The 27,979-nt window shown below is 34.4% G+C and overlaps 1 protein-coding gene across 2 annotated transcripts in view; it reads right to left on the bottom strand.

Moving 5' to 3' along the window:
• The window catches only part of LOC149802512 (UPF0764 protein C16orf89 homolog), a 47,301-nt gene extending 30,537 nt beyond the window's left edge, over nucleotides 1-16,764 (bottom strand). Inside the window, exons 1-2 of one of the 2 annotated variants that reach the window (XM_089951289.1) lie at nucleotides 16,387-16,764; nucleotides 720-881 (exon numbers count right to left, since the gene is read on the bottom strand). In XM_089951289.1, coding sequence (XP_089807415.1) covers nucleotides 720-881; nucleotides 16,387-16,600 — 376 coding nt within the window. In that variant the 5' untranslated portion in view covers nucleotides 16,601-16,764. The remainder of the gene's footprint in view (nucleotides 1-719; nucleotides 882-16,386) is intronic. The other variant, XM_089951288.1, reaches the window with a different exon arrangement.
• Between the last annotated feature and the right edge of the window lie 11,215 nt (nucleotides 16,765-27,979).

Below are 27,979 nucleotides of genomic sequence, written 5' to 3'. Positions count from 1 at the left end.
GCCTGTCCGCTTTCGACTCTTGAATGAGTCTTTTTCAAAGGCAAATATAAAAAATAGACAAAACAATCAAATAAAACAGAAAAACGCTTATGTTTGCGAAACTTTACAAGGCTGTTTATACAGGAATTCAACTTTTTAACTTTATTACGTTTCAACTAGTTTATTTCACCTTGTTGCTGATAATGGAAACTATTTGTGTTGACCTAGAAATTAATGAGCCATAACGACATCTGTTAATTTATGTAAATTTATGTCAGCGCAAATTATATCCTGGATATTTAATTGCTATATACTAGTAAATATTTATAAAGCTTTGAAAACCATAAATATATAACCAAAAGCGTATAATTATTTATTTATTTATTTATTTATTTATTTATTTATTTAATCGGAGGCGCCCTGGATGGCTGAGCGCTCACCTTTACCGATGACTTCCATATCACTTCTGTCCGTGTGGGTTCCATTCTCTGTCCCGGCCAATAGGAGTATGTGAGAAAGCTTGCCAGCAGCTTCCAGTTGGTCGGTGGTTCTTATAGGGGTTCTCCCGGATTCGTTTTCCAGCAGTTATACTGGCCGCCATCTATACCCTGTCTATCAATAGTTTTATTTTACAATAAAGTCATAGTTGTAATAACATATTTGTTATATTTAAATCATTTAATAGGTGATGTTTGTATGAACCGTTACGAAACACTTAAGGTACACACTGCAGTACTCACTTTTGTAGTAGGCGGGGTCTGAGGCTTCTACAAAGGGAATTGCTTTGTCACTAATATCCTTAGCAAGATCGCGGAGGCCACCGAGATCTCGTAACAAGTAATCGTCAACCGGCCAGTCAGATGGGTTTTTAGTTATTCGTTGAAGTAGTACGGTTAGCTGACCTGTTGAAAAAATAATACAAACGTCAATAAGTAATTATGTAGGTAAAGTCTCTGCACATATAACTGCGCATCGTAGTTGTGATATTTACTTAAATACAGCAGAAATTATCAAGAAAGAAATATAATAAACCTTTGAAGAATAATTAGTCCTTTATATTGGCTGGGTAAGTTTCCAAAGGGGTTTCAAATGCTTCTTCTTGACGAAAAATTTAGACTGGGTAACATTTATTTCATGTTTTAAGCATGTCTGTACAAACCACTTTTATTTCCATGGTGATTAAACATAGTCTTCACTCAAAAATAAATACAAAAATTCCTCCGTTGATAAATCAAGAAGTTAATCTTAAATACAAAGCGGTATTGAATGGCACAATAGACTGGCTAGTCATTTTTTTATTTGATTAAACATAGTCTTCACTCAAAAATAAATACAAAAATTCCTCCGTTGATAAATCAAGAAGTTAATCTTAAATACAAAGCGGTATTGAATGGCACAATAGACTGGCTAGTCATTTTTTTATTTTAAATCCCAAATGCCTCCGTTACCCGCAAAAATTAGTACATGCCACCAAAAACCCTGAATAATATTGAATCTTGAAAGATATTGGTCCTAATCATCGTTGGGTTCCATTTCATACCAGATAATATCGATTTGTCATGGCATTATGGGCCATATAATTTCACCCTTGGGATACACTGCCCTTTTCGACATGTGTAGGAATTAATCCCATATTCGTAGTCGTCATCCGCGGGTCAACAGATTTCAGTCGAAAGATGGCATAGAAGATTTGATGACGTAACAGATGTAAAGAAAAGAGGCTAACACCAGGCTATGTCGGATAGTATTCAGCCCAAGTTCACTGCATATTCCAGCAACCCATCTGATCACCAATCTTTACCAGTCTTATTTGTATCTAATGCAAGCTTTTTGTTTCCATATCCGCTTATAAAACGGACCTGCATCTCTTCATTTCCTCTCGAATCAATTTGTTCGACACGTGCGAATGCTGTTTCTAGATTAACGAAATTTGTCGAACGTACAACATCATAACTTTTGGAGCACTCCGGAAAAAGATCGAAATTACAAAGCGACTTCACTGACTGAAATAAGTGGTGGCACATTTTAATTCTAAACTGAATATTAAACGAGCATCACATCTTCGTTAGTTCAAAGAACGGTTTATGCCAGAAAGCCTTATTAACAAACGAGTTCTTACCTTCCGAGCTTTAGTTAGACTGGAATAATGGTGAAACTTATGATAAAGGGCGGCATTGGGGCTTTAATATTTATCAAAAAATTTCTGCATTTTTATGTTGTGTGTTTGTATCTTTAACGGAGCAATTCTAAAGAACACCGCATATATATCATGGTAGATACTTGACATAGGTATATAGAGATAGGATAGTGGATTGGTAGGTAAGTAGATAACGAGGCAGGTAGGTAGGTAAGTAGTCGGTACCTGTTTAGGTAGGCAAGTTAAAAGCAGATCAGCAAGTACAGTGGAACAGGTCTAAAAGACGAAAAATAACAGCCTTCAAAAGTTATCTTGGAAGACAATTCCCATTTATTCACGTTTTTAAATCATCGGAAGAATGAACAAAGAGTATTGTCTCTTATGAAAAGTGATTTCTTAAAAGAAGTGGTCTTTAGCATACATTCGACTGTGATTAATTAATAGCTCATAAATGAGTGGGTGGACGAGTCCGATTTCTTACACTAGAAGTACAATACAATATTACTTGCTTTATTAATAATAAATCTACGATACTAGTAAAAATATGCAAAATTTGTCCCATTTATATTGGTGTAAAAATGTGTTTTAACACTCCGCATGGTAACAAACTCTAATACTTTTTTCTTATGCCGTAAAACATTTGCAAATATTTGGTACTTGAGAGCCCAAATAAAATCCCCAAATATCCGCGCATGTATGACAATCTTGTAAGAGTCATGTTCTTGTGGGAGAATATCTTTGCACGAATAATGAAAAAGGTAGTATACAGTCAATGTGTGTGTAAAATAATTAAATATCTTATAATCTTATAATCATGCAATAGACTTCGAGAGAGGGGCAGGTGTTTGAATGCATTATTTATTTATGCTTCCACAGTGTTATGTTTTAAATTATTTGATTAAAATATCGGTCCTGTAATGTAACCAGGTGACACAATATATGGAAGCAAATAAATGTTTAAATAATTTTTTTAATCTTGTATTTATCCCACAGGTGATGAAAGATAAATAGCCGTGTGGGGTAGGACGATTGCACATGATTTTTATAATTTTGCTTTTCTTTTGTTCCAGTTCACACTTTGGGGGCCTTTAAAAGCTAAACTAAATTAGTGTTACAATAGTCAGGGTATGATAACATGATTAACAATTTCAATCATTTATATCAGTGATCATAACTATTACCGATTTATCTTTGCATCGTTTTGTCATCGTCGACATAAAACTGTTATAAAAACGTTTTCCACACAACACAATCCTGTTTAAGGTCTATAATTGTCCCAAACCATTGTAATTTTCCAACGTTTCAACCTTTGTCCCTCGCTGTGCAACAGATTAATCAATGGAGATGAAACAGTCGTCTGTATTAATGATCTGCAAATGAATCATGCACAGAGCTAACTCACTGACTTTGCTAATGAAACGCCGTTGTAATTCTCATGCGATCGAAAAAAGCCAATCCTGCAATGAGCATAGTAATTAACAAATCGTTTTGCAGCTTCATATAATGAGTGATGCCCGAGAACTAATTCAGAGTTCTGTTGCAATGAGATATTTATCGACAACAATAGAAAACATTATTAGTTGGTATCATTTTAAAATTTATTTGTTGATTTTGGTTACATCTCAATCCTTTGATACCTGAGCAAAAGCCTTTACATAGATCAGCTACTACGTATGGAAATGGCCAAAGCGTAAACCTATCACACACTAATCGATGACTTCTATATTTCACCAACAATTCTTGCATATTTAGTTTATAAATCGTTTTTTTAATATTATCACGTTATATTCCGAGCGAAAGTATTTTGTTGCTCTCAGGTCAATATATCTTGACACTGTCATACGAGAAAAACTATCACGTGGTTGACCAGTCTTGAGCTATGTGAGTAATGACACAGGCTTACCTTAAAGGGCACGACAACAATTATGCTGTGTACAGGTGAGTAAATATAATTGCATGTAACATTATAGTACACTACACAATTTTGTTCTAAAGTCTAATGAATAAAGAGAAAACTAGATATAATTTATTTGAAGTTGGAAAGGCTGCATTTTAAATTCCCCACTGCTCCAGCAAATCTAGCAAATGTCCTTATAATTTCCCACTGATATTGCAAATCTAACAACAGCCTTATAATTTCTCATTGCTATAACAGTTTATTTAAAAGTGCCATTAAACAAACAAGAAAAAGTGTGTGTGGGGGGGATAAACATACTGTTATGACATCTAACAAATACCTTATGCTGTGCTATTACTAAACAACGACTTAGAAGCAACGACACCTCAGTTTGTCCTCTGCCTCGATGTGTCCAAAAGAACCGCACTTAGCTACCATTTCCCTAGAGAAAGGCACTTAGCTCACATTTCCTTGTCATGATAAAGCCAAGAAAGTGCTAAAAGCATCGTCAAAACCCACAAAAACCTGACACATCACACATTGTGCGCTCCTACTACTACGATAGTTGTAATAATTGCTGCCTGTGCGCCAAATGAATTATTGTTTATGGAAACATAAGTTTGAAAATCGCCTTGACTATATAAAAATATATGAAAATTCAAGTTTGGAATATTATCTTTTCATTTAAATGATTGCGATCATTTTGTGTGGACTAACAAATGCGTAATTACAATCTTAATTTGTCTCTCTAATACACGAAAAGGGTATATTATTTTTTCTGCCTTTCCGAGGGACAGGTGCTCAACAAGATTAAAAGAGAAAAATTTAGTTTTTGCTCAGCTTCAACTCAATACATTTTCTTATATATCGATCAGCAGTACTTTCTTATCTGCATAAAGGTTGTTTCCATTGAAGTTATGACAGGTTTTTCTATCATATATATTTTCTGTGCAGTTTTCATTTTGATCTTATTTTTGGATGTTGTTTTGAAAATGTGCAAGCTTCCTACAGAAGCGAGGTAGAGTGGGTGAATAAGAGTAGGCCAACAGAAATATGGATGGCTATCATCAATAAAACAGACAATAAACACGGACGAAACAGTCATCGAGGTCACAGAAGAATAACACTTGTAGGTATGCCACAAGTAAGGATAAGTGATGATGAACATGATGATAAAGATTATGATAAAGGCCCAAGGCAGTCGTAGCTTTTTAGGTTAGTTCTGGTAATAATTTTAGAAACCGAACTTTTTACTTTCTGGTGAGGGTAGTATGGGGTTGAGGGAGTTGGGGTATGGGTTGTAATTTTTTTTTGAAACAGCATAATTAGTTTCTTTTATCTCAAGATAATTTTTTTTAACTGCTGTTCAGGATATAGCTTTTTTTTCTACAATGGAGAGAAGGAATTTGTCAAGCTACTTTGGTGCCGGAATTTTTTTTATCAAAATCAAATCACAGATCCCCTTCTCCCCTATTTGCACTCCATTCGTTCATCACCACCCATAAATGAAATGGTTGGTCCCTGAAAGGCCCAAAAGCAAGAATAGGGTAGGGGTTCTGGCACAAAAGTGGGAAATCCATCAAAAGAGCGAAAACAAACAAATCACAAGGGGCCCAGAATCAATCTTCTGTAGTCACTTTATACCTAACCGGAAATTAGTTCTTTGGCATGAATTTTATTTCTGACGTATATTGTTGATTCTTTGAAGCTAACTGTATTAATTTTAGTTCCATGAAAACTGTGTAGATTTATGCTGTTTAAATGTTTAGATTAATGTAGAATAATATAAGTGTTGGCATACAAAAATGAAACTTAGTCTGGTATTCAATTTGTTCTTTAAACTCGAACGTGTGGCATTTATCAAATAATGCATGTCTTTCCTCATTTGCAGCTTCTTTCTAGTATTTAATGTGGTCCAACTCATTTACAGTTCCTGTCTAGTATTGAAGGTGGCCCACCTCATTTACAGCTCCTGTCTAGTATTGAAAGTGGCCTACCTCATTTACAGCTACTGTCTAGTATTGAAAGTAGCCCTTCTAATTTGCAGCTCCTGTCTAGTACTGAAAATGGCCCACTTCATTTACAGCTCCTGCCTATTACTGAATGTGGCCCACCTCATTTACAGTTCCTGTCTAGTACTGAAAGTGGCCAACCTGATTTACAGCTCCTGTCTAGTATTGAAAGTGTACATAGAGGCATTGACCTAGCTGCAACATTTTTTGTTCTTCAAAATTTATGGGTAGAACAATAAGAAGATATTTACACCAAAAAATGTTTCGATAGAAAATTTAGAATACATGAGCCAACAAGAGTTAAAGATAGCACAAAATATGAATTTTTGACAGACCGGATTTCCAAAGATCCCAAACTATCTAGATATTTGTTATCCTAAAAAGTAAACAGATAATGCAAGTCAATGCAAATAGATCTGCTTAAATCTGATACTATTATGTTATATGGGTTTTATAGATTTGCAACTGTCTACTTGCATTTTCTCAACGTTGATCAATCAGAAAAATTCATTCACAAAGCTCCACTCTCATCGGTCTTTATTATCTCTTTTCCGAGATAATGATACAAATATATGACAGTGGATGCAAACATAGAAATGTGGATACAAAGATAGGAAAAGCAAACATATAACAATACATAGAAACATAGGAAAAAGTAAGAGACAGCACACTGCATTAGTTACGTATAATAAGCACAGGTGAACATGAAATAAGTCTCCTAAAAGCGCAGCTTCCCTTTGAAAATTCTCACATGAGAGCAATATATTCATTGTAAAGTAATGCATACTTCGGCGAAACTGAATTCGTGTGCGCGTTATCATTAAATTAGTACAGTAAGTAACCTTTTATGTTATGCCATTAATAGCGTGCAAGAAGATACGACTATCACATTTTCTGCGATCACATGCCCTCCAAATCTTGATCATTTGAATATAGATATGATTATTAAGAATTAATCCATGTAGTACAGATGCAGCAAACATTGAAGCAGACATTATGCGATTTCTTAGTATTTCGGACTCATCTAAGCCGATACCATTGGGAACTTTCCTAGACAGGAGATGTTGAATGAATTCCTCGTATGATATATTATTCAGGAACACACCAAGGCAAATGACAATATTATTCAGGTGTCTAAAATAGTTATCGTTGTCGCATAGTTCTTGACAGCAAAGAAATGCATGCATTATTATATATTTGTTAAAATAGCCGCAGTGCTTACAAAGATGTATGGTATTAGTTAGAACAGTGATCGGCAAGTTTGCAAAGGACTATAATTATCTGGTTGTTTTGGGAGTTCTCTTTATCCTTGAGAATTTATAGAAGTGTGAACAATTTGGATCTTTTATATGACATGTCAGTGTGGCACAAATTTGTTAAACGATCGTTTTCTTACTTATGAGCAACATGTTTTATAATTTGTTTCCATTGTATTTTTTCTTGAAATCATTTATCCTTAGCAAAACTTTAAATAATTTCATAAATATTATATTTGTGCAAAATGTTACATATATCGGGAATAAAAACTTTCTGTTCTGTAACATCTTTTCGAAAAAGATATGAAAATGATCTGAATAAAATTAATTTTTAGATTTTGCAGGAAGATTGCAAAATTTACCAAAAAACGTTTAGATTCCTTTGATCAATTTCCGATTAATTTCTCTTAACCTCCAGTAAACGTTTGCTGATTCCCGACCGTGTGTCTTAAGGAAATCATTGTAGAAATCTTATGCAATTATGCTGAAATACATCGAGCTTTTTAAGTCTTTGTGTCTGATATTCGACCAAACTTCACAGCCATTAAGGGCTGATCGTATCACACTTGCTATAAACAAATAGACGTAGTAAAGAGGATTGACTCTAACTTGGTTTGTGCCAATCCCTACAGAGCTAATAGGGATTCCAGTACGTTCGGTTTTATTTAAAATAGGTCAAGTATGATTCCTTATTTTTCTTGATCAACAGTGTTTGGGTTGTTGGTCGAAATTGAGTGGGGTCACTGTTGTTGCTTTGCTTAGTTAACAAACATTTTTGTCTAATTCTTTATTTCTCTCTCTCTCTCTCTCTCTCTCTCTCTCTCTCTCTCTATATATATATATATATATATATATATATATATATATAATAATAATAATAATAAATGAAATAAACTGACAAAGAAAAATGTGCAACTAGTATCTAGCTAGCTTGAGCACATTCGACTCTTTAATGATTTTTTTTTTTCTTCTCAAAGGCAAATACAAAACATAGACAAGACAAAGAAATAAAACAGAAAAACGGTTCTGTTTGCTAAACTTTACATGGCTGTTTCTAAGGAATTAAACCTTTAACTTTACTATATTTCAACTATTTTTTTTTTCAACTTGTTGCTGATACTGGAAAATATTTGTATAGACATAGAAATAGATGAGCCATAACGAGATCTGTTATTTGAAGTAAATTTATGTAAGCGCAAATTATATTCCGGATATTTCATTGTTATAGTAGTCATTATATGCTATTAGGCAAATTTAGAGAATTATTTAAAGGAACATGTGTCGGCTGCAAAAGATAATTTTATTTGTGTATGGTTGTCTTTTTCTAGTCTTCTTGGTTTAAACCGCTTGGTTTCATTCTTCTAGGGTGGCGTATCCAGTAAGATTCCTTTTCTTTCCTGTTTTGGGAACTCCAGTTTGGGTTATGAGCAATTGCAATAAGTGTTATATCACTGAAAGTGTGGCCAGGGGAGAAGAAGTGTTCTGCGACCGAGCTTCTGTCCAGTTTCTTTGTCATCCAATCACATCTATGAATGATGATCCTTCTGTGTAGCTTTGAAGTTTTTCCGACATACTGAAGGCTACAGATCTTACATGTGATGAGATAAACGACATTCTCTGTTTTGCACGTTTCGTTTGGACCATGTATGTTTAGTTTTTCTCTAGTCACTGTACTAGAAAATGTCATGATCTATATCATATGTGGACAGGTTTTGCATCTTTTATCGACACAGGGGCCGGATTGACTAGAGTGGTCTTAATTAGTGTTTGGCGTTAGCTTCTCCCTGACTCGGATGTCCTTGAGTTTTTTTTTGGTCTCCGGTAGGTTACTACAGGCTTGTTAGGGAGGATTAACTTTAGTGCGTCCGACGATTCCACGATGGGTCAGTGTTTCCTGATGATTTTACCTACTTTGGGGTTGTCTGGATGGTAGGTCCTGATAAACTGTATATATATATATATAAGCTACGAAAGAAAAGAAAAGACCAGACACACAAAGAGAAATAGATAAATAGTAATCATAGACTTTGAGTTACGCACTGTACCATATAGCGAAACATAAAAAATGTTTGATTTTGAGTATTGAGAGCATATATTTTTAACACTCCCTCAAGAATAAAATATAATTTTTTGAAATAATGTATATGAGTCATTGGCTATGATTCTAATCTGATTTATTTTATTATTGGGTAGGTCAAAATTGATCTTTCATGTTTACTTATCAGGGTGTGTGTCAACATGAAATCGTTACAGAGCTGGATTCGCATGACACCATGGACGTAACATATAACGCTAATGCATTTCCTCCATAAAACTAATATTTATAGCCGACACATCGATTTAGCGGAAAATCAGCAAACTTTGACAAAACTGTTTTAGGCATATACTTTATTGAGAATACGAATAACAAGAATATCGTCCATGAACTACCAATAACTAAGTACTAACTTTGAATAAACTACCATTGGCTGAGTAGCAAGTTTGAATGAGCTACCATTGACCGAGTACTAATCTACAATGAGCTACCACTGACTGAGTACTAAGTTAGAATTAACTATGTTAAGTATATTTAATTTATTTTGGTGTGCTTGACCTTTGTCCGTGATTGAGGATAGTTTTGGTTTATGTATATTGAATTTATTTTGTGTGCTTGACTTTTGGCAATGGTTGAGGAGAGAGTTTTGATACGTACCTGATTTTTGTCTTGTTTATAAGTTATAAATAGATATTTACTTGGGTTTGAGTTTAACGCCTATCCTTGATTAGAACCTTAGAAGGATATAGAAACGAATGTTTTGTTTACATTTCGGTGTAATTGTCTATTAAAACGATTAAGTTTTTGGAAAGAAAGTTACACGTCATGTAGGGATGTGGTTACGGTTGAGATAAAAGAAAGATTATTCTTTGCTCCTTTTAGTATTAGTGGAATAGTTTGCTGTTGTGTTCCGATATAATTGGAAAGAAATCATTTATAGAAAATATCCATTCTAAATTAAAATGTGCTTATCGACTGTTTGGTCAAAAAAAAAACTATTTTGGGATGCTTGAGAATTCATTCAGATACATTCTGGGTTATATCATTGTGATAGATCAACAATGTTGGCGCGTCAGCTCTTTCAACGTTATTGGTACATCAACATAAATGGAATTCATTCAGAACACTATACTTTGGACTCGTGGTATAATTTTTAGGATTATTTGAGATTTGATTCACACTACTGTAAGTTCAATTTTTAAATTTTCACTTGATATTCTAGTGAAAAATATTGTTTGTTGAATTTTGCTAAACGTTTTGGCATTGTTTATATGTTACTTAGTTTATGAATATCGAGTCTTAACATCTACCACTGACTGAGTACTAACTGCGATTATTATAATTAAATTTATTATTATTATTATTATTATTATTATTATTATTATTATTATACAAATATGTGGAACAAGTTTGGATATATAAAGTGAGGAGTACATACATACATGCATAGATACATACATACACACACATACAGACACACAGACACACACACATACATACATACATACATACATACATACATACATACATACATACATACATGCATGCATGCATGCATGCATGCATGCATGCATGCATGCATACATACATACATACATACATACATACATGCATACATACAACCGATTAGTTTTGTCCAAGTAAATATGCATAGTGTTTAATTTAAAATTATAAATATCAGAAAAGACATGAATATATACATAGCTTTTAACAGTCTGAATACTATTTTTATGATATTAAGCGTTTGCTCTAAAACACGAACTTTTCAACTAAAAAAATCATGTCTAAATGATTTGGATTCGGACCAATTTTCAATTCAAGAAATCAAGCCAAAACAAGCTGAACGCAAACATGTTTTCATTTCCAGAAATCATACCGCAACATGATAAATTCGTGCCAGGTTTTTCTTCAAGAAATCATGCCGAAATGAGATGAATTAGGATAACTTATGCACAGATTTTACTTCCTATTTTTATGATTGTGTTGAGGTAATCAGCATGTGAATCTGAGAGAGAGAGAGAGAGGCAGACAGAGACAGAGACAGACAGAGTCAGACAGAGAGACAGAGTAAGAGACAGACAGACAGAGAAACAGACAGACCGACTCTACATACAGACAGACCGACAGACAGACGGAAAGGGTGCAGATATTGGAATGCACTATTTGATTTATTAGTCTCTTTCTAGCAGAGTTTATACAGCTTCAGATCAGATGCGATGAAATTTCATTAGCACGCAGAGATAGTGCAGATGTCTTCATAGGATGCAATGGAATACCAGGAATCAAAACTAAGTAGTCGCCTACAAGACACGACACATCGATTGCGTTGAATCATGTGCAATGGACAAACATCAACATATTTCACTAGAGATAATTTGTGGCTGATTCATTCAGAAACTTCACTCATGGAGCTAGTCAGCTTACTGAATGCACCATAATCATGCTGGAGAATAGAAATGGTCGAGTAAAAGGAAATAAAGAGACCGATATTTTTCACCTTAAATAATGTCTTGAAAGGAAAGTAGACTGGCTTTATGTGAACCATTTTTCAGTAAAAGTAAAGACAAAACTGGAGAGACAATTCCTCCACATACACATGCATGCGCACACGCACGCACGCACTCAGTCACACACACATACATACATACATACACACACAGAGATATATATATATATATATATATATATATATATATATATATATATATATATATATATATATATATATATATATATATATATATGGAGAGATAAAATTCAATTGCTCACATCCTATCGAATGAGCATTGATGAAAACACCAAAAGCAAACATGTACCAGAGATGCTTGACTGCTTTAAATTGTTTGTTTCATTTCAAAATAATCCGCCTAGCGTCTGATAAGCGTCATAAATACAACCCGTCAAAAACTCCCTGAGGAAATAAAATGTTATTTCGTGTCGTTACCTTTATTGTCACAATGTTTCCAAAGGGATTCATAAGCTAAGCAATCACTTCACTTCAATCAGTCTAATAGGAATAACTGATACCATTTCACTCTGTGGTAAATATGGCTTCTATTGTTTGCATCAAGAAATTAAAGCAGAGTTCAATAGTGATGGCAGGAACGAGTATAAGGACAATATGTCGTTAGGATATTGTTTTTATATGCACCAAATTTTAACAGGGTCACAACAAAATCTTGGCATGTTTGTGCGTTTCAGGATAGGATATAACATTATTTTTTTTGCATTGGGTAATTTTATTGAAGTACGATTAACAGTATTCACAGTTCCCTTTGTCCAGTAAATATTTATTGCTTCCACATGAATTTGCATGAAATGAACATTGTTGCTTTTTCCCTCCTATTCAGAGACGATTTTAAAAAAAATTCATTTGATAAGAATGTCTTTCATGTACCACTGATTTATTATCATCGATGAATTTAACTGTCACTAATCATTCCATAACATCGTTATTTATTTGACCATAACATATTTTGATTTGAATGTATGCCATACGACAGCAACGAAGTGTCGATAATGAAGTGTCGAAATTTTCATTTAGGTTATCATATTTTAGGTATTTGTCAACGTTACACAAGATAATTGTGTAAATGTACATGTCAATATCCACAATGTCGGATACATATTTAGAAATTCTGGAAACATGTTTGGCGCTGTAAAAATGAATACTATTGCATTTGATATTATGATTGAACAACATGGCAAAATGTGCAACGTTACAAATTGTTCTAGATTTGACAAAGAGATTGATACGTCTACCTACGTCATAGAAGACGCACAGAAGACCTAATATAAAAGAAGAAAAGGAAATGTTTACTTAAATAACATTTCTTTAAAAAAGAGAACTATTTACACTATTTAAGCAATACACGAATGCATGTTTATTATCAGCCACTTTTTATTTGTGTGATTCTTGAATGTATGACAATGCATTTTTTCAAATATATTTGTGAGAGTGAACCTGTCATTCAGTTAGTAATTGATGGTAGTCTGGCAAATCTATAGAGTTTTTTGTGCTAACTATCACACTATTTAAATATAATTATTATTTTATACCATATTCTAATTTTCTTATCATATCTTGTGATACGAAACATTTATTTCATCACCTGTATAAATTGGCGGGGGGGGGGGGGAGAGTGCGAGAGTGGTGGTGTTGGGTCAATGTCAGAATGACGGTGACCCTGGCTGCATTTGTGAAGAGAGTAATACCCCTCGTTTTAGCATAAAGACAGTGCCAGTACAATACAGTTTTATGTAAAGAGATTAAAACTTTATGACAGGTTAAGACAAACTGTCACTTTTGCTCGAGGAGTTTCCTGTATCGCATTGCTTATATAGGCATGTGTATGGAGGAGCGACATATGACTACAAAACAAAATTGCCAATGTAGAGATTATAGTTTCTTAAAATTTAAGAAATTAAAACTAATGTTACAGCTGCTGTCAACTTGGTCATCAGCAGATAGAAAGAAGAAAAGAAAAAAATGAATGACAAGTCTTGGAAAGAATTATAGCGATGCTGTACATGCTACATGCAGAAGAGCGATATCGGTACATCGTTCTGAACATCTTCCAGCTTTTAAATTATAAAAACCATTCTGAGAAAATAAATAATTGTATTGACAAGTTTAGTCGAACTATAAAGATAATAACTCCTCGAAAATAAACTGCAGTTGTTTGTAATAGTACACGAGTACACCACCCCATTCAGTTATTTCTGATAGTACATTGGGACACCGCCCCATGCAGTTGCTTGTAATACTACATGTGGACACCGCCCCATTCAGTTGCTTGTAATATTACATGAGGAGACCACCCCATGCACTTGTTTGCAATAGTACATGGGGACAATGTCCCATGCAGTTGTTTGTAATAGTACATGGGGACACTGCTCCATGCAGTTGTTTGTAATAGTACATGGGGACACTGCCCTATGCAGTTGTTTGTAATAGCAAATGGGGACACTGCCCCATGCAGTTGTTTGCAATAGTACATGAGGACAAAGCCCCAAGCAGTCATTTGTAATAATACATGGGGACTCCATCTCATACAGTTGTTTGTAATAGCAAATGGGGACACTGCCCCATGCAGTTGTTTGCAATAGTACATGAGGACAAAGCCCCAAGCAGTCATTTGTAATAATACATGGGGACTCCATCTCATACAGTTGTTTGCAATAGTACATGAGGACAAAGCCCCAAGCAGTCATTTGTAATAATACATGGGGACTCCATCTCATACAGTTGTTTGCAATAGTACATGAGGACAAAGCCCCAAGCAGTCATTTGTAATAATACATGGGGACTCCATCTCATACAGTTGTTTGCAATAGTACATGAGGACAAAGCCCCAAGCAGTCATTTGTAATAATACATGGGGACTCCATCTCATACAGTTGTTTGTAATAGTACTGTAATAAAATTTGGCGTGTGCGCATTTGTATATAGCGCTCCTTTTTAAGGAATTCTTAGATTTTTGCGATTACTTGTTTGATTATGGGAACTCGGTCCTGAGGAAATATTTCTCAGCCCGAAATAATTACCTAATTACTAGCAACAAAAGTCAAGGAGTTAAGTGTTAGTGAGTTTCCATGATGCCATGGTTTACTTTTGGTGAATTCAGGTCAGTACCGCATGAGTGTCCCTATTAAAATCTAGTTGTGTACATTGTTTGTGTGACTTCAGGTTCAGTATTTATGATTGGAGACTGGTAAATTACAAAATGGAATAAACAAGAAGGGATTGTTCCTACGTTGGAAGATAGCGTCTCTGTTGTCATGGTGGCACATTTGATGCAAAGTTACAGGCGAAATGTGGCTTAAAACCATAATTTGTCTGGCCTAAGGTGGCGTAGTAAAATTAGTTCGCTATATTAGGGGGAGTTGTACAGTTTTATGGCGTGAAATGCTGACGGTACGTTAATGAAGGTTAACGAAGAAAAACCATGCAGATATCCGGTTGATAGGCAATGGGGAATTGGTGAGATCTGTGGTTTTGCATTAATTAGAGTAAATTTATTACAGAATGAACACGTTGAAATAGTACATGGGGACACAACACCATTCAGTTGTTTGAAATAGTACATGGGGACAATGCTCCATGTAATTGTTTGAAATAATACATGGGGACAACGCCCAATGCGGTTGTTCTAAATAGTACATGGGGACACAGCCCCATTCTATGTAACCGCTTAACATCTCTCCATATTTGCTTGATATTTACTGCTCTTGTTTCTCAATCATAACCCTATAAAGGAAAGATTATATATATATATATATATATATATATATATATATATATATATATATATATATATATATATATATATAGTTTACACTTATGAGGAAATGACATATTTACAATACTCTTCTTCTTCTCGCTCTTTTTCTCTTATAATTTCCAGGATAATTACCTAAATATATAAATTAATTTTTCAATATTTAAAAGGATGATTTAAACATTTATTGGTTTTGGCTTTTAAACAAATAGAATGAACAGTAGGATTTACTAAGGAAGGGTCGTCATACTACTTTCCGGTTTTACAGTGAATAATCGGCAGATCTCTATTTCTTACTTTTTGTCTCATTTAGTAATTGAAAAGTAGGGAAAACTATAGAACTTGTTTCTGATTTGTTTAGAAGTTGTTCTTTCATACTTAACATGTCGATTTTTTGTTTACTTGCAATGAACGTGTTGTCAAACCACTTTGACTTACATTACTGGCTTGTTGGCTAGTTTTACAATGACGTCACACATAAGAAGAATATAATTTTATTCAGATGATGCAATGCAGTAGTAAATTATGGGCAATTAAACCATTTATTATTTTTGGGGTAAATATCGAAATTCAGTTGGAGAACATTTCACCGAGAGAAAAATTAAAAAAGATTTTATAACCTACACACAATAGTGTACAAAAGTCCTGAAAAGTTTATGTTTTGAAGATTTTCTCCAGAATTGACCTTGAAGAACAATACAAAGAAAAAGGTGGATAATAGGTTTTAAATGAAAACTGAAGTGGCTAAAACAGATACCACGGTGACTTGATACGTTTTGTTTCACTTACCTTCAACAATTCTTGTCCCAATTATTGCGTCTAAGTTCACATTTCGGTATTCCCTGTTAAAAAAGTTTAACGTTTTCCTGAGAGTTTCAACGGTTTTATAAAACAAAACCGGGTCCTCTGTTTGGTTGCTCATAACCGCTGCAGATACGGTAGGCCATGAGAAGAGCATCAGAATCGCAGAGGACAGGAGTAGATGCACGAACGCTTCTACCATTTTTTAAACCTAGTACGTTTTTTGACGTCGATAGGCAAGAAAATTACTGTCTTGAATATGGTATGAATAGAAGATACCTGACATTCTTACTAGTACAATGTTTTTGTAGTATTGGGTTGACAGGTCTATCTCCCACACATCTTTCGCAACACAACGATTGGATGAATCGATCGCGGTCTGCCAATACTACTCTGAGCTGTTGCACGTGATGACTTTGGTAATGAAATCGCAGCATCGTTTTATTCAAAACCCACCTGCATCTGTTTCAGTTAGCATACATTGGCTTATTTTTTGAAATAATGATTACATAGGCCGATAATGAATTGATGGATAAAAATTAATTAGAAAATTGCAATAGCTTGGATATGGTCAAATAGTTTAAAATCTTAACGAGGACAACTAGACTCATTTCTATTTATCATTTTCACTATCTGAGGCATCCACGCTAGAATGTTTTTAACTTTTGTTATAAAACCATAATGTTATTCTTATCTGTAACAATCGAAATGTTTGACATTGATAGTATTGCATTTATGAGTATGCGTTCAGCAGTCATAAAAAGAGATACAACTTTTGAAAGTAGAATTTAGTATTGACTGAGGTAAATATTTCATATTTGATGGCGTTTGATTTAATTTAGCCCGAAGCTGCCTCAATTTACAAATTAATGAAATGTGATTTTATAGTTGGGTTCAAATATCAACTTAGTAATTCCCAAGACTACGAATGTTAAACTATGTTTTGGATTATAATTTAATATTACCAGTCATATAAATCATGCGTAGATAACATTCGATCCATACTTTCTCATGGTACCATCAGGTAGTCATTTGAGTAAAAAATAATTTCGCACTTACAGACAAATCATTATCACCGACGTCGTCATATTTCTTATTTGAGCAGTTATTGTTGTTTAATATTAGTCATCACATTATCACCATCATTTTCGTAGTCGTCGTTGCTCTCTCCTATGTTCATTTCAAAGGCGAACATACAATGAATTTTCTAGAAATTATAATGTGCATTCAATGTTCCTACTCAACAAGTTGACAAATCTACACAATCATTTGTAAAATGTCATGTTACTTCACGTGTCACTTAAAATGCGTTATTATACATTTTATTGTATTACTGGGCTAGGTAGACGTATTGCAAATGATAATAATCACTGTTATAAATTATACTTTTATTACTGGGCTAGGCAGAGGTACTGCAAATCATAATATACATTATTGTACAATATGCTTTATTACTTGGTTAGGTAGAGATATTGCAAATGATAATATGCGCTATTGTACATTATACTTTATTGCTTGGCTAGGTGGAGGTATTACAAATAATAATATACCTTTTAATGTATTATACTTTGTTATTGGGATATGTTGACGTATTGCAAACAATAATGTGCTGACTTCAATGCTTGTAATTAACTCTTTCTGCAACCATAATTTAAAATTATCATCTTATCATCTATTGTACGGGTTGGATCCGTCTGACAAAACTGAGTCTACACTGATGGCCAGAAACCCTTGCAAACCCTGTATTTCTGTAAGGATTCAAAATTCGCAGGAGAACCATGGGAGTCATGGGACACCTCGTCTTGCGTAACAGGTTTAATGGTATAGTAATTTCAAATCCCATCTCTAAATGAAGTAAACTTTGAGTTGCCAATAAAACTTGACATTTATGTGCCGAATATCTGCTGTTTTGACAGGCGTACAGTAACATGGTGGAATACTTGACATTCACGTACCGAATATCTGCTGTTTTGATGGGAATATTGTAATACGGTGGAATACTTGATATTCACGTGCCGAATATCTGCTGTTTTGATGGGAATATTGTAATACGGTGGAATACTTGATATTCACGTGCCGAATATCTGCTGTTTTGATGGGAATATTGTAACACGGTGGAAACATCGTGACTCTCTAGCTAAAAGGCCTTGCTATTGTTTTCTCCAGTTACACTGAATTAGTGTTTGGTAATGACTTTTGGTTATGTTTTGCCATGGTCAACCAGGTTTCTGTTTGTTATCGCATACGCTTTACTTCGGTTTTCATTGATGCAGAGAGAAGTCAGGCAATATAAATATTTATCTGAATCGGTTTGGAATTTATATAATAAGTCTAATTATCTCATTGAAGCTATTTTGCTCACAATAAGCCATAGCATAATTAATGTAGCCATCATGCACACATACCGTCATCGTACATCCATCCATATGCATACATGTCTCAAATATGAAAGGGTTTTTACTATTACGGCTCATTGGTCTTAAACTAAGAATCGAAAAGAGCAAAAACCAACAAGTTTTGTAAACTTCAACTAATAATTTATTTCCCTAGAATACAAAGGGAAAATGTAAAAATAACTTATGGTATTGCGAACCGAATCCCAAATAATCCTAGATATTTTAAAACAAGTTTTAACGAATAAAGTTCAGAATAAACTTTAATGGTATTTCAAAAGATTCACAGGTGTTGATGTGCCTGTAGTCACCTGCAATCTCTAATATACTAATGTACCAATGGCCCAAATTGTAATGATATTCCAACAGCTTTTAGATGAATCACAATAATACAATCTGATAAACCCTTTTTTGAATTTGATATAATTCAAGTTCATGTCTTTGTCCAAGAATATTATTATAGAGCATCTTGTAGTTCCAGAGAATAATAAATAATTTCACCCAAATCAAAATCTGGATACAACAATACAAATGATTTCTGCCCAGTTTTATCACAGGAATAAATACTTTTTTCAGTAAAACAGATTATATTAAAAGACACAAAAACACCCGGATGAGGGCAAAAAGTTCATATCTAGAACAATCCTTGTTATAATTGGAAAGTCTGTTGCAAGATTATACTAAAGAACATGATAAACATAATGACATTAATTGAGAATAAGATAATAATCCTAACATCTAACCTACACTAAAAAAGAAATATAAATTATGTATTTGTTTGTTACAGAATTTAAAGATTCTGGTCATGTAGACAATGAACATGATTTTTATACATGTTCTGCTATAAAATAAAATTTTACAGAACCCATAGAATACAATACATAAAAGAAAGAAAAAACAGCGCACATTAAAGAAATAACATTACTAATATTTGCCATGGTTTTCATTAGACTAATCATTACCTTAATATTCCATTTTCCAAAATATTAGTTGTGTTCGTTTGTGAATGGCCGCAAGCAAGCTTCTCTCGTTCGTGTTCCACTATACCTAAGAGATCTGGTGGAAAATAATTATTTCAGTAAATCACTATCACCTTTCTAACCTCGAGGTGTCTGAGCATCTTTGTATTTTTCACCACAATTTCAGTATTATCCGTATAGATACACATTGGTGTTTCAATAGAAGAATGTTACAATGACACTTTATACCGTCTAGAATTCGAGGATAGAATTCACAAAAATCAATAATCACTGAAGCAGTGATATTATTAAAATTATTTTGCGAAGCGATGAAAAAGATAAATTGAAGTTTTAATGGATCAGACATATTTGAACGAAGCTCAGTTTTATGAAATTCAAGAGCTTTTAGAGAGATGAAAGAAATATGGCATGAGTTTAACACAGAATACACCATGTCATTGACTAGAGATAGTGACCATCTGTTTACGAGTCCAGACGGAATAAAACTGCTCAAATCTGTGTTAATTAATAGCATTCAAGATGATGTGTTAATTTATTGATTTCAAATAAACAAAACTATCTCTTACAATGTGTCAGCAAATGTAAGATTTACAAATAAATTTCAAAGATCACAACGTAAAGATTTGCAGCGTTAATCCTTATTGTAAAATTGTTAAAACAGCGAATTATCGGGGCGAAATCAGTTATGTACTTGATCTGGATAAATGCACGCGTTTATATTTTGGTTAAACTTTCATTATATCTTCCAAATCGCTTAAGCTTTGAAAGACCAATGTGCGACGAGTCAACAATATCAGAGTTATACTTTATGAAAAACAAAGTTTGTCTTAAAACAGCACGCAATGATTCAATATAGGAACTGAGTATTCAGAGTCAATTATGAGACTTGTCAATGTAGACAGATGCGTGATATAATTAATGCGTTTAAACGGATTAAAAAACATAGCAAAAATCCAGCAAATGAAAGTACTTGTTTTAGACTGTCCTTGCGTTGGCTGTTAATAATATCAAAACACAACGAATGTGGCACGAGTTATTATCTGGATGCATTTATACCATTTAAATTAACAACTGATTATTAGGTTCTTGAAGGTCTAGTTGATTTTACCAATCTCAGACAGTCGCTGCAACAGATCAATTGGAACATTTCTAAAAATAAAACAATGAAGAAAGGTAAACTGAACAGTTCGTCTGGACATTACACAAGAACGATAGATATAAATCTGCATAAAAATGATACAATAACGCTGGTATGGATCTTTTTAGTTCTTGATGATGTCCTTTTAATCCCATTAATCTATTACTAATACGTTCATACATCAAAACAGCTTATTTCATTGATGCTAGTTTTTAATCAAGAACTACCACAGCACCTTCACAACCCTTTGATTATGTCTCCTCTTTTGCAGTGTATATTCTTTACACTGCTGGTTGAAGCTATCCGCTTTAAATTCTCAAGTTGCAAACGGATCTTATTTTTAAGCATTTCGGAAATAATTCACAGATTAACAGACTCGTCTTTCGTCGTTTGTAGGTCTAGAATCAACAATATTATCACCATCATTATTCAAATGAATTTCAACTCAGTTATCAAAGTTATTATCAGCAATCTCAGCCATTTTTCTTTTATCTAAATAGCTAAGATTGTATTAAAATCTACCTTGATTTGAAACTTTGCAATCGACGTATTATACGTTGAGGGAGATTTTAAAACCCCAAAGCTATACGTATAAGGAAAGAAAGAATACAAGTCTGAAGTATGCCATAACATCACTATTACACTAGACTTGGTCAAGTACAAGTACAATAATATACGTCACGCATGCGCGCACATGAAGTTACATGTTACGTATTAAACATTTCATCAGATCGACTGTACGAAACTGGTACTATAATAACCAGGTTCGTACACGAATCCGTATCCAACAAGAATAATCTCACAGAAGTAGAAGAACCAGAACATTTTCTAATCATTTATTAATGCAAAATTTAAATGGATTCAATTCGTATATTCAGTTATAAGTTGGTTAACTTGAAAATAGACTTTAGCCTAACTAATAACATAGCGTTATATGGCATAGATCTTACTATTCGTGAAACGTAGAATAAATACTGGAACTTCCAGTGCATCAAATAATTCTATCATATAATACCGATAGCGAAAACAACTGAAATTTAATATGTCATATACCTTAATAGTTGAATATTGCTCCCGTAACATGGACAGCTTCCTGACAAAGCTTGTGTTGTAACATTACTCTCGGATTTAACTCTATACGTATCGTGATTATGGTACAATGCACGGGCATATAGCTCAAAGTAACCGGTTTACTCACTGCAAGAAATTTAATCGTGCAACATTGGGTGAATCGAACTCAGTATTCTGAAATTGTTTAAATTGTAGTGCATAAAAATTAAGTACACACAATTATGTGACACACCTCATCATTCTGTAATGTACATTTTGACAAATATGTCAGGAAGATCAACTATACAACTTGCAATATCTAAAACTAAGTCAAAAATATTGATTGTATCAGGTAATTGACTAACGTTATTTGCCATTGCGGTAAAGGGATATGTTAACAATGTAGTGCTAACAAATTTAGGAAGAATTTTTTCAAGCGATTTAAATAGTTTTAAGTATGCGATATTTAGTGACGTTGAATGACAACATTTTCATGACATTCACATATTTGTTGTTACCTGATCTGCTGAGCGAGGAATGTTGAATGAAAGATTTAGAAATTTAAAACCCAATGCCCTGTGCACAAAACAGTGGCAAAGAACGTGTTCAGTTCGCAGTCAATAGTGACAGTTTATATACCACTTGATTTAAACACAAAAATAGTTCACTATCTGTTCTGTCCTTGTACTCTTGCATATGATTTCAGATATGACAAAACACTTTCAAAAGCCCTTCAAGTGATGGAGAGTACTACGGTCTGCAAACACGATTCGCAACATCAATTATTTGCACAAGATAAATTATAACAGTGGCTAGAGTTACAGATTGATGTATGCCAAGGTACAATTACTTTCTTTAATACGTGTCTTTCTGATTGAATAAATAATCTTTGTACATGTTTAATTTCAAAATCTGTTTATTAGACATTTTAATTACTTTTTTAATTATATTTTTTACCTTTGTAGATTCTAACTTAATAATATTCTGACTTTCATGCACACAAATCGTTAGCAGGAACACTATTGTACCGTCCTTAACACGTGAAAGAACGTTCTTTTTCATGAGATAATACCAAATATGTCGTCCTTGGGTGATTACCGGTGTCAAGGAACAAGGTGTTATGTTTCATGTCGTTATCATAGTGTTCTGTTTCAACAACGATACACAATGAATTAGTGAGTCAGGTGTTGTCTCGCTCTATTACTGTATTTTCTATTGCTTTTGTTGTCGCTTTAATAATACGATAAAACATCAGAGGGAGTGAATACATCGTAAATCATCAGTTTGAAACAATCTTTTTGGAAATTGCTTGCTACTTGTGTCGAAGATATGTATTCGGTTCATAGTATGGCTTAAATGTGGTTGTGCGCAAAAAAATTACATCCATGTGTCGTTTTAAATATTAAGTCTTATTGTATCTAAAGCTTCATATTCTGTAGTGTATGACATATTTCTGGTTTTCTTTAATTGTACATATATGTTTTGGTTTTTCTCATCGTGGAACTTATCATTTATCAACTTATTTTGTAAGGGAGTTAAGTTATTCATCTGGAATGAAGTTCTCGAGATTTCATGTATCTAAATCGTTAAGCGTAGAGCTAATTTTTCTACTGCTCTTTATAAACTGTAGCATTATTTGTGTAAAGCGTTCATAAAATATTTTGATGCTAGTTGTTGCATTGCCTTAATCACGACTCGCATCAACGAAGAGTTATTGTTTCCTCCATTCATGAACCTATCAACTATGAAATCTGCTTTGAATGACATGTATCTGTCGTAGTTCATAAAGTTCTTTCCCTCTTTATCTGAATCTGTCTTAGTTCAGTAAGTTGTTTCCATCATGACCTAAATAGGTCTTAGCTCAGTAAGTTGTTTCCATCGTGATCTGAATCTGTATTAGTTCAGTAAGTTGTTTCCATCGTTATCTGAATTTGTCTTACTTCAGTAAGTTGTTTCCATCGTTGTCTGAATCTGTGTTAGTAAGTTGTTTCCATCGTGATCTAAATCTGTCTTAGTTCAGTAATTTGTTTCCATCGTGATCTGAATCTGTATTAGTTCAGTAACTTGTTTCCATCGTTATCTGAATTTGTCTTAGTTCAGTAAGTTGTCTCCATCGTTATCTGAATCGATTGTAGTTCAGTAAGTTGTTTCCATCTTTATCTGAAATTGTTGTAGTTCAGAGAGTATTATCCCTCTCTTTATCTGAATCATTTGAACCTATTATTTTAGTAAACAGAAGACTGTCATCACCCGACAGGTTATGAATGAGCAGTGGTAGGTATTTTTTAAATTCAAAATTGCATTAGTTATGTTCTGAATCTCAATCGTTTCAATCTAACTGGTCATTATTATCAGACATTACTCCTCTAGCGCACGTTGCCTTTGTCACTATTATGTCCTTACATTTGTAACATATATTTGATGCATTTCCTCCTCCACAGGGGATGAAATAAGCGTACATTTTGTTCATAATTATTCTCACAATAGTTTTGGAATTTTACCTAACGCATCATACAATACGTGAATATCCCACGTTTCTCTGTGAACTATAGGCTTATAGCTCTTGTACGTTTATTTGAAGTAAGTAAAAAAACCTGATGGAATTTGTTTGGCTATATTTATTGTCCAAGAAACTTCGTGACATAGGTATTACTTTCTCAACATACTTATCCGGAGAGATGAGGTGTTTAAAATGAACACGGTTGTGTTGCTCTCAAATTCAAAATAAATAACATATATAACTTTTAAGTCCTGCTGATAGTTTTCGAATGTTGCAACTGAACCTCCTTCAGGTATTAAATCAATCGAATGTAGTACTTGCAGCATATTATTTTGTGACACTGCTTCTCGTGTATGAAGCGACATATACGTATACATTCATGCCCGTGTTAGCTGTTTATCTGTGACGATACCAATCTTTAAAGAAAATAAATTATTTCAAAGTAATGGCATCTTCCGTCTTTACAGTGAATACTTTAGTGAAATATATTTAACAGGTCAACATGGGTTGATATTCTATTTCGGTTATTTTAACCGATGTAATGTAAGATGGTTCAAATGCTTCATTCTCATTTTCGGAGATATCGATTGGATTTTCAACTTTCCCAATGTCCTCTTTTTCTACCAAATATACGTCAAAACCAATGATTGTATAAACTATATTGTGACATCCACTGATAATCTTTCTACGAAGTGTTTATTACTGAGCAAATGACTTGAAGATATTGTATGAACACTTATTTATTAATGCATGCACTTTTGTTCTTAACCAGTTCAGGCAAATTTATAAATGAACATCCACTGAGAGATATATGTCTATGAGCAATACTGTTATCCGAAACGTTGACTAACATTATTCTTCCTGTCTCTATTTAGTAACTTTAGAGTTGTTGTTTTTTTCTTTGGTAAAAATGTATAAGTTCAACTTAGACACATTCTTGAATGAGCCTAGTCTGGTCGTGAGTCAGAAGCAAATTGCTGGAATTGCAAATGACCATCTTCATATGTTAAATATCATAATGAACAAAATTCATGCAAATATCGATAATTCTCACCGCACAATATATTTTAATTTGCATTCTATAAAATCACTATTTAAATGGTTTTGTCATAATTCCATTTGCATTCTGTCGATTCAACCTCCCCAAGTATTTTATAGTTAGAAGTTGTTTTAAATATCGTTGCATTTGTATACAAAATATCAATGTCTTCATTTTGATTTATTTAACTAGAAATAGTTCAAGATATATTTAACCATTTTACACCATGTAAATTTTAGTGTTTGGCATCATATTGTGTACATATTTATCTTCGTTTATCGTGTACAAATCTTAAGCAATTACGGTACTAATTTAACTGTTATACATTAAGCCTATGGAAATACGACTACATTCAACATTCAATAACTTAACATTTTTTAATTTTCATGATAAAAATTATATTTCTCATTATAGACCCATAATTGATGCAAGCGTCTGTATTAAGACAACATAATGAACCGCGGAATTTTCTTTTTATCTAAACGTGCATAAAACATGAAACATAAATTCTGCTCCCAATGAACCAGGCGCTGCCTTCATTATTGAGTGTTTCTAACTCAAGTCTGGGAAAATAATACAACTGCATAAACAGAATCTTGCCTCTATTTTATTCGATTACAGATTGGATAAGCTCTTTTCAGATTTTTTTCCTCCAAACATTTACTTTTCATTATGATCCATCAAACCCGTATATAAACTATTTTATTTTCACCATTTTGTAGAATGGTTTACAATTGTTCCGTATAATTAGTACCGTGGGTCATGTAACCAGATCTAAACGTTTTAGAAAGACATATTTTGCTAATTGATATGTTTTGCCCGTCACCTGTGCTGGAGTATAGGCCGCCAACAACAGATCGCCAGAGGCTCCTGTCCTGTACCATCCCCTCGAGCTGATTTCAGGTGTGACCCATCTTAGTGTTGTCCGCCTCGAGGTCGCATCGCCAGGTGTTTCTTGGTCGGTCCCGTCTCCACTTGCCTCGAGGGTTCCACCTAAATGTATGTCTGGTAATGTTGGTTGGCGGCTTACGCAGGATGTGTCCTATCCAACCCCATCATCTCTTCTTTATCTCGTCCTCTACCGGAAGTTGGGAGGCTCTCTGCCACAGGTTGGTGTTGCTGATGGTGTCTGGCCAACGAATCTAAAGAATTCTTCTTAGGCAGCTGTTGATGAAGGTCTGAACTCTCTTTACGGTCGACTTGGTGGTTCTCCAGGTCTCTTCTCCCTACAGAAGGACTGATTTCACGTTGGAGTTGAACAGTCTGATCTTGGTAGTCAAGGAAATTTTTTGGAGCTCCAGATGTTCTTGAGCTGTATGAAAGCTGCTCTCGCCTTTCAGATCCTTGTATTGACATCTGCTGGTAGATATTGCTGCCCAGGTAGGTGAAGGTCTCCACCTCTTCCAGGGGACTTCCCTGCATTGTGAATGGGTTGTTACTGAAATAATTGATCTTGAGGATCTTAGGCTTGTCTTTGTGGATGTTGAGGCCAACCTGTGCTGATGTGGCTGCCATTACGTAGGTCTTGCCCTGCATTTGCTGCTGACTATGGGACAAGTGCACTAGGTCATCGGCAAAGTCCGGGTCCTCAAGTTGACTCTACAATGTCCATTGGATCCTGTTTCCCCGCCCATTGGTGGACGTCTTTATAATCCAGTCGATGGGGAGAAGTAAGAGAAACGGTGACAGCAAGGCGACTTGCTTCACTCCAGTCCGCACTAGGAAGCTGTCTGTGTGCTGTCCTGCATGAATGACTCTGCAGGACATTCCGTTATAACTGTTCTTGATCAGGTTGACCAGCTTGGTTGGGACGCCATAGTGGCGAAGAAGTTTCCAGAGTATTTTTCGGTCCACGCTGTTGAATGCCTTCTCATAATCGACACAGTTGATGTAGAGCGAAGAATTCAACTCCAACGATTGATCTACTATGATGCGAAGAGTAGCTTTTGGTCCGTACACGATCTGAAATCCCGCTTCCTCATCTCGCAACTGTGGGTCGACGGCCTCCTTCATCCTCTCCAAGATAACCCGGTTGAAGACTTTCCTGACAAGAATGTGATTCCTCTGTAGCTGGAACAGTTGCTCAGGTCGCCTTTATTTAGGATCTTGGTGAGGTATCTTTCCTTCCTGTCAGTCGGTATTTCTTCTTCCTTCCCAGATCTTCTCAAAGAAGGGGTATAGCATTTCCACTGAAGCCTCAAGGTCTGCTCTGAGGGTTTCTGCTGGATTGTCTTCAGATCCAGATGCATTGCCGTTCTTCAGTTGAGTGATGAACTTCCTGATCTCGTCTGTGGTGGGATTGTCACAGCTTATGGGAAGATCTGCGTTGGCTGGGTGGATTTCTGGGGAATTTATTGGTGCTGGTCTGTTCAACAGTTCTTCAAAACATTCTGTCCATCTATTCGTTTGGTGTTCTGTACTTGCTATGGTCTTTCTCTGCTTGTTCTCTACGGGTCATTCTGTTTTGCTGTTCTTGCCGGA

Source organism: Sinohyriopsis cumingii, chromosome 3, assembly GCF_028554795.1.
Source record: "Sinohyriopsis cumingii isolate HCF-2022 chromosome 3, ASM2855479v2, whole genome shotgun sequence".
Classification (NCBI taxonomy): domain Eukaryota; kingdom Metazoa; phylum Mollusca; class Bivalvia; order Unionida; family Unionidae; genus Sinohyriopsis; species Sinohyriopsis cumingii.
Note: the sequence above shows the minus strand (reverse complement) of the source record. Positions and strands in the feature narration are given on the sequence as shown.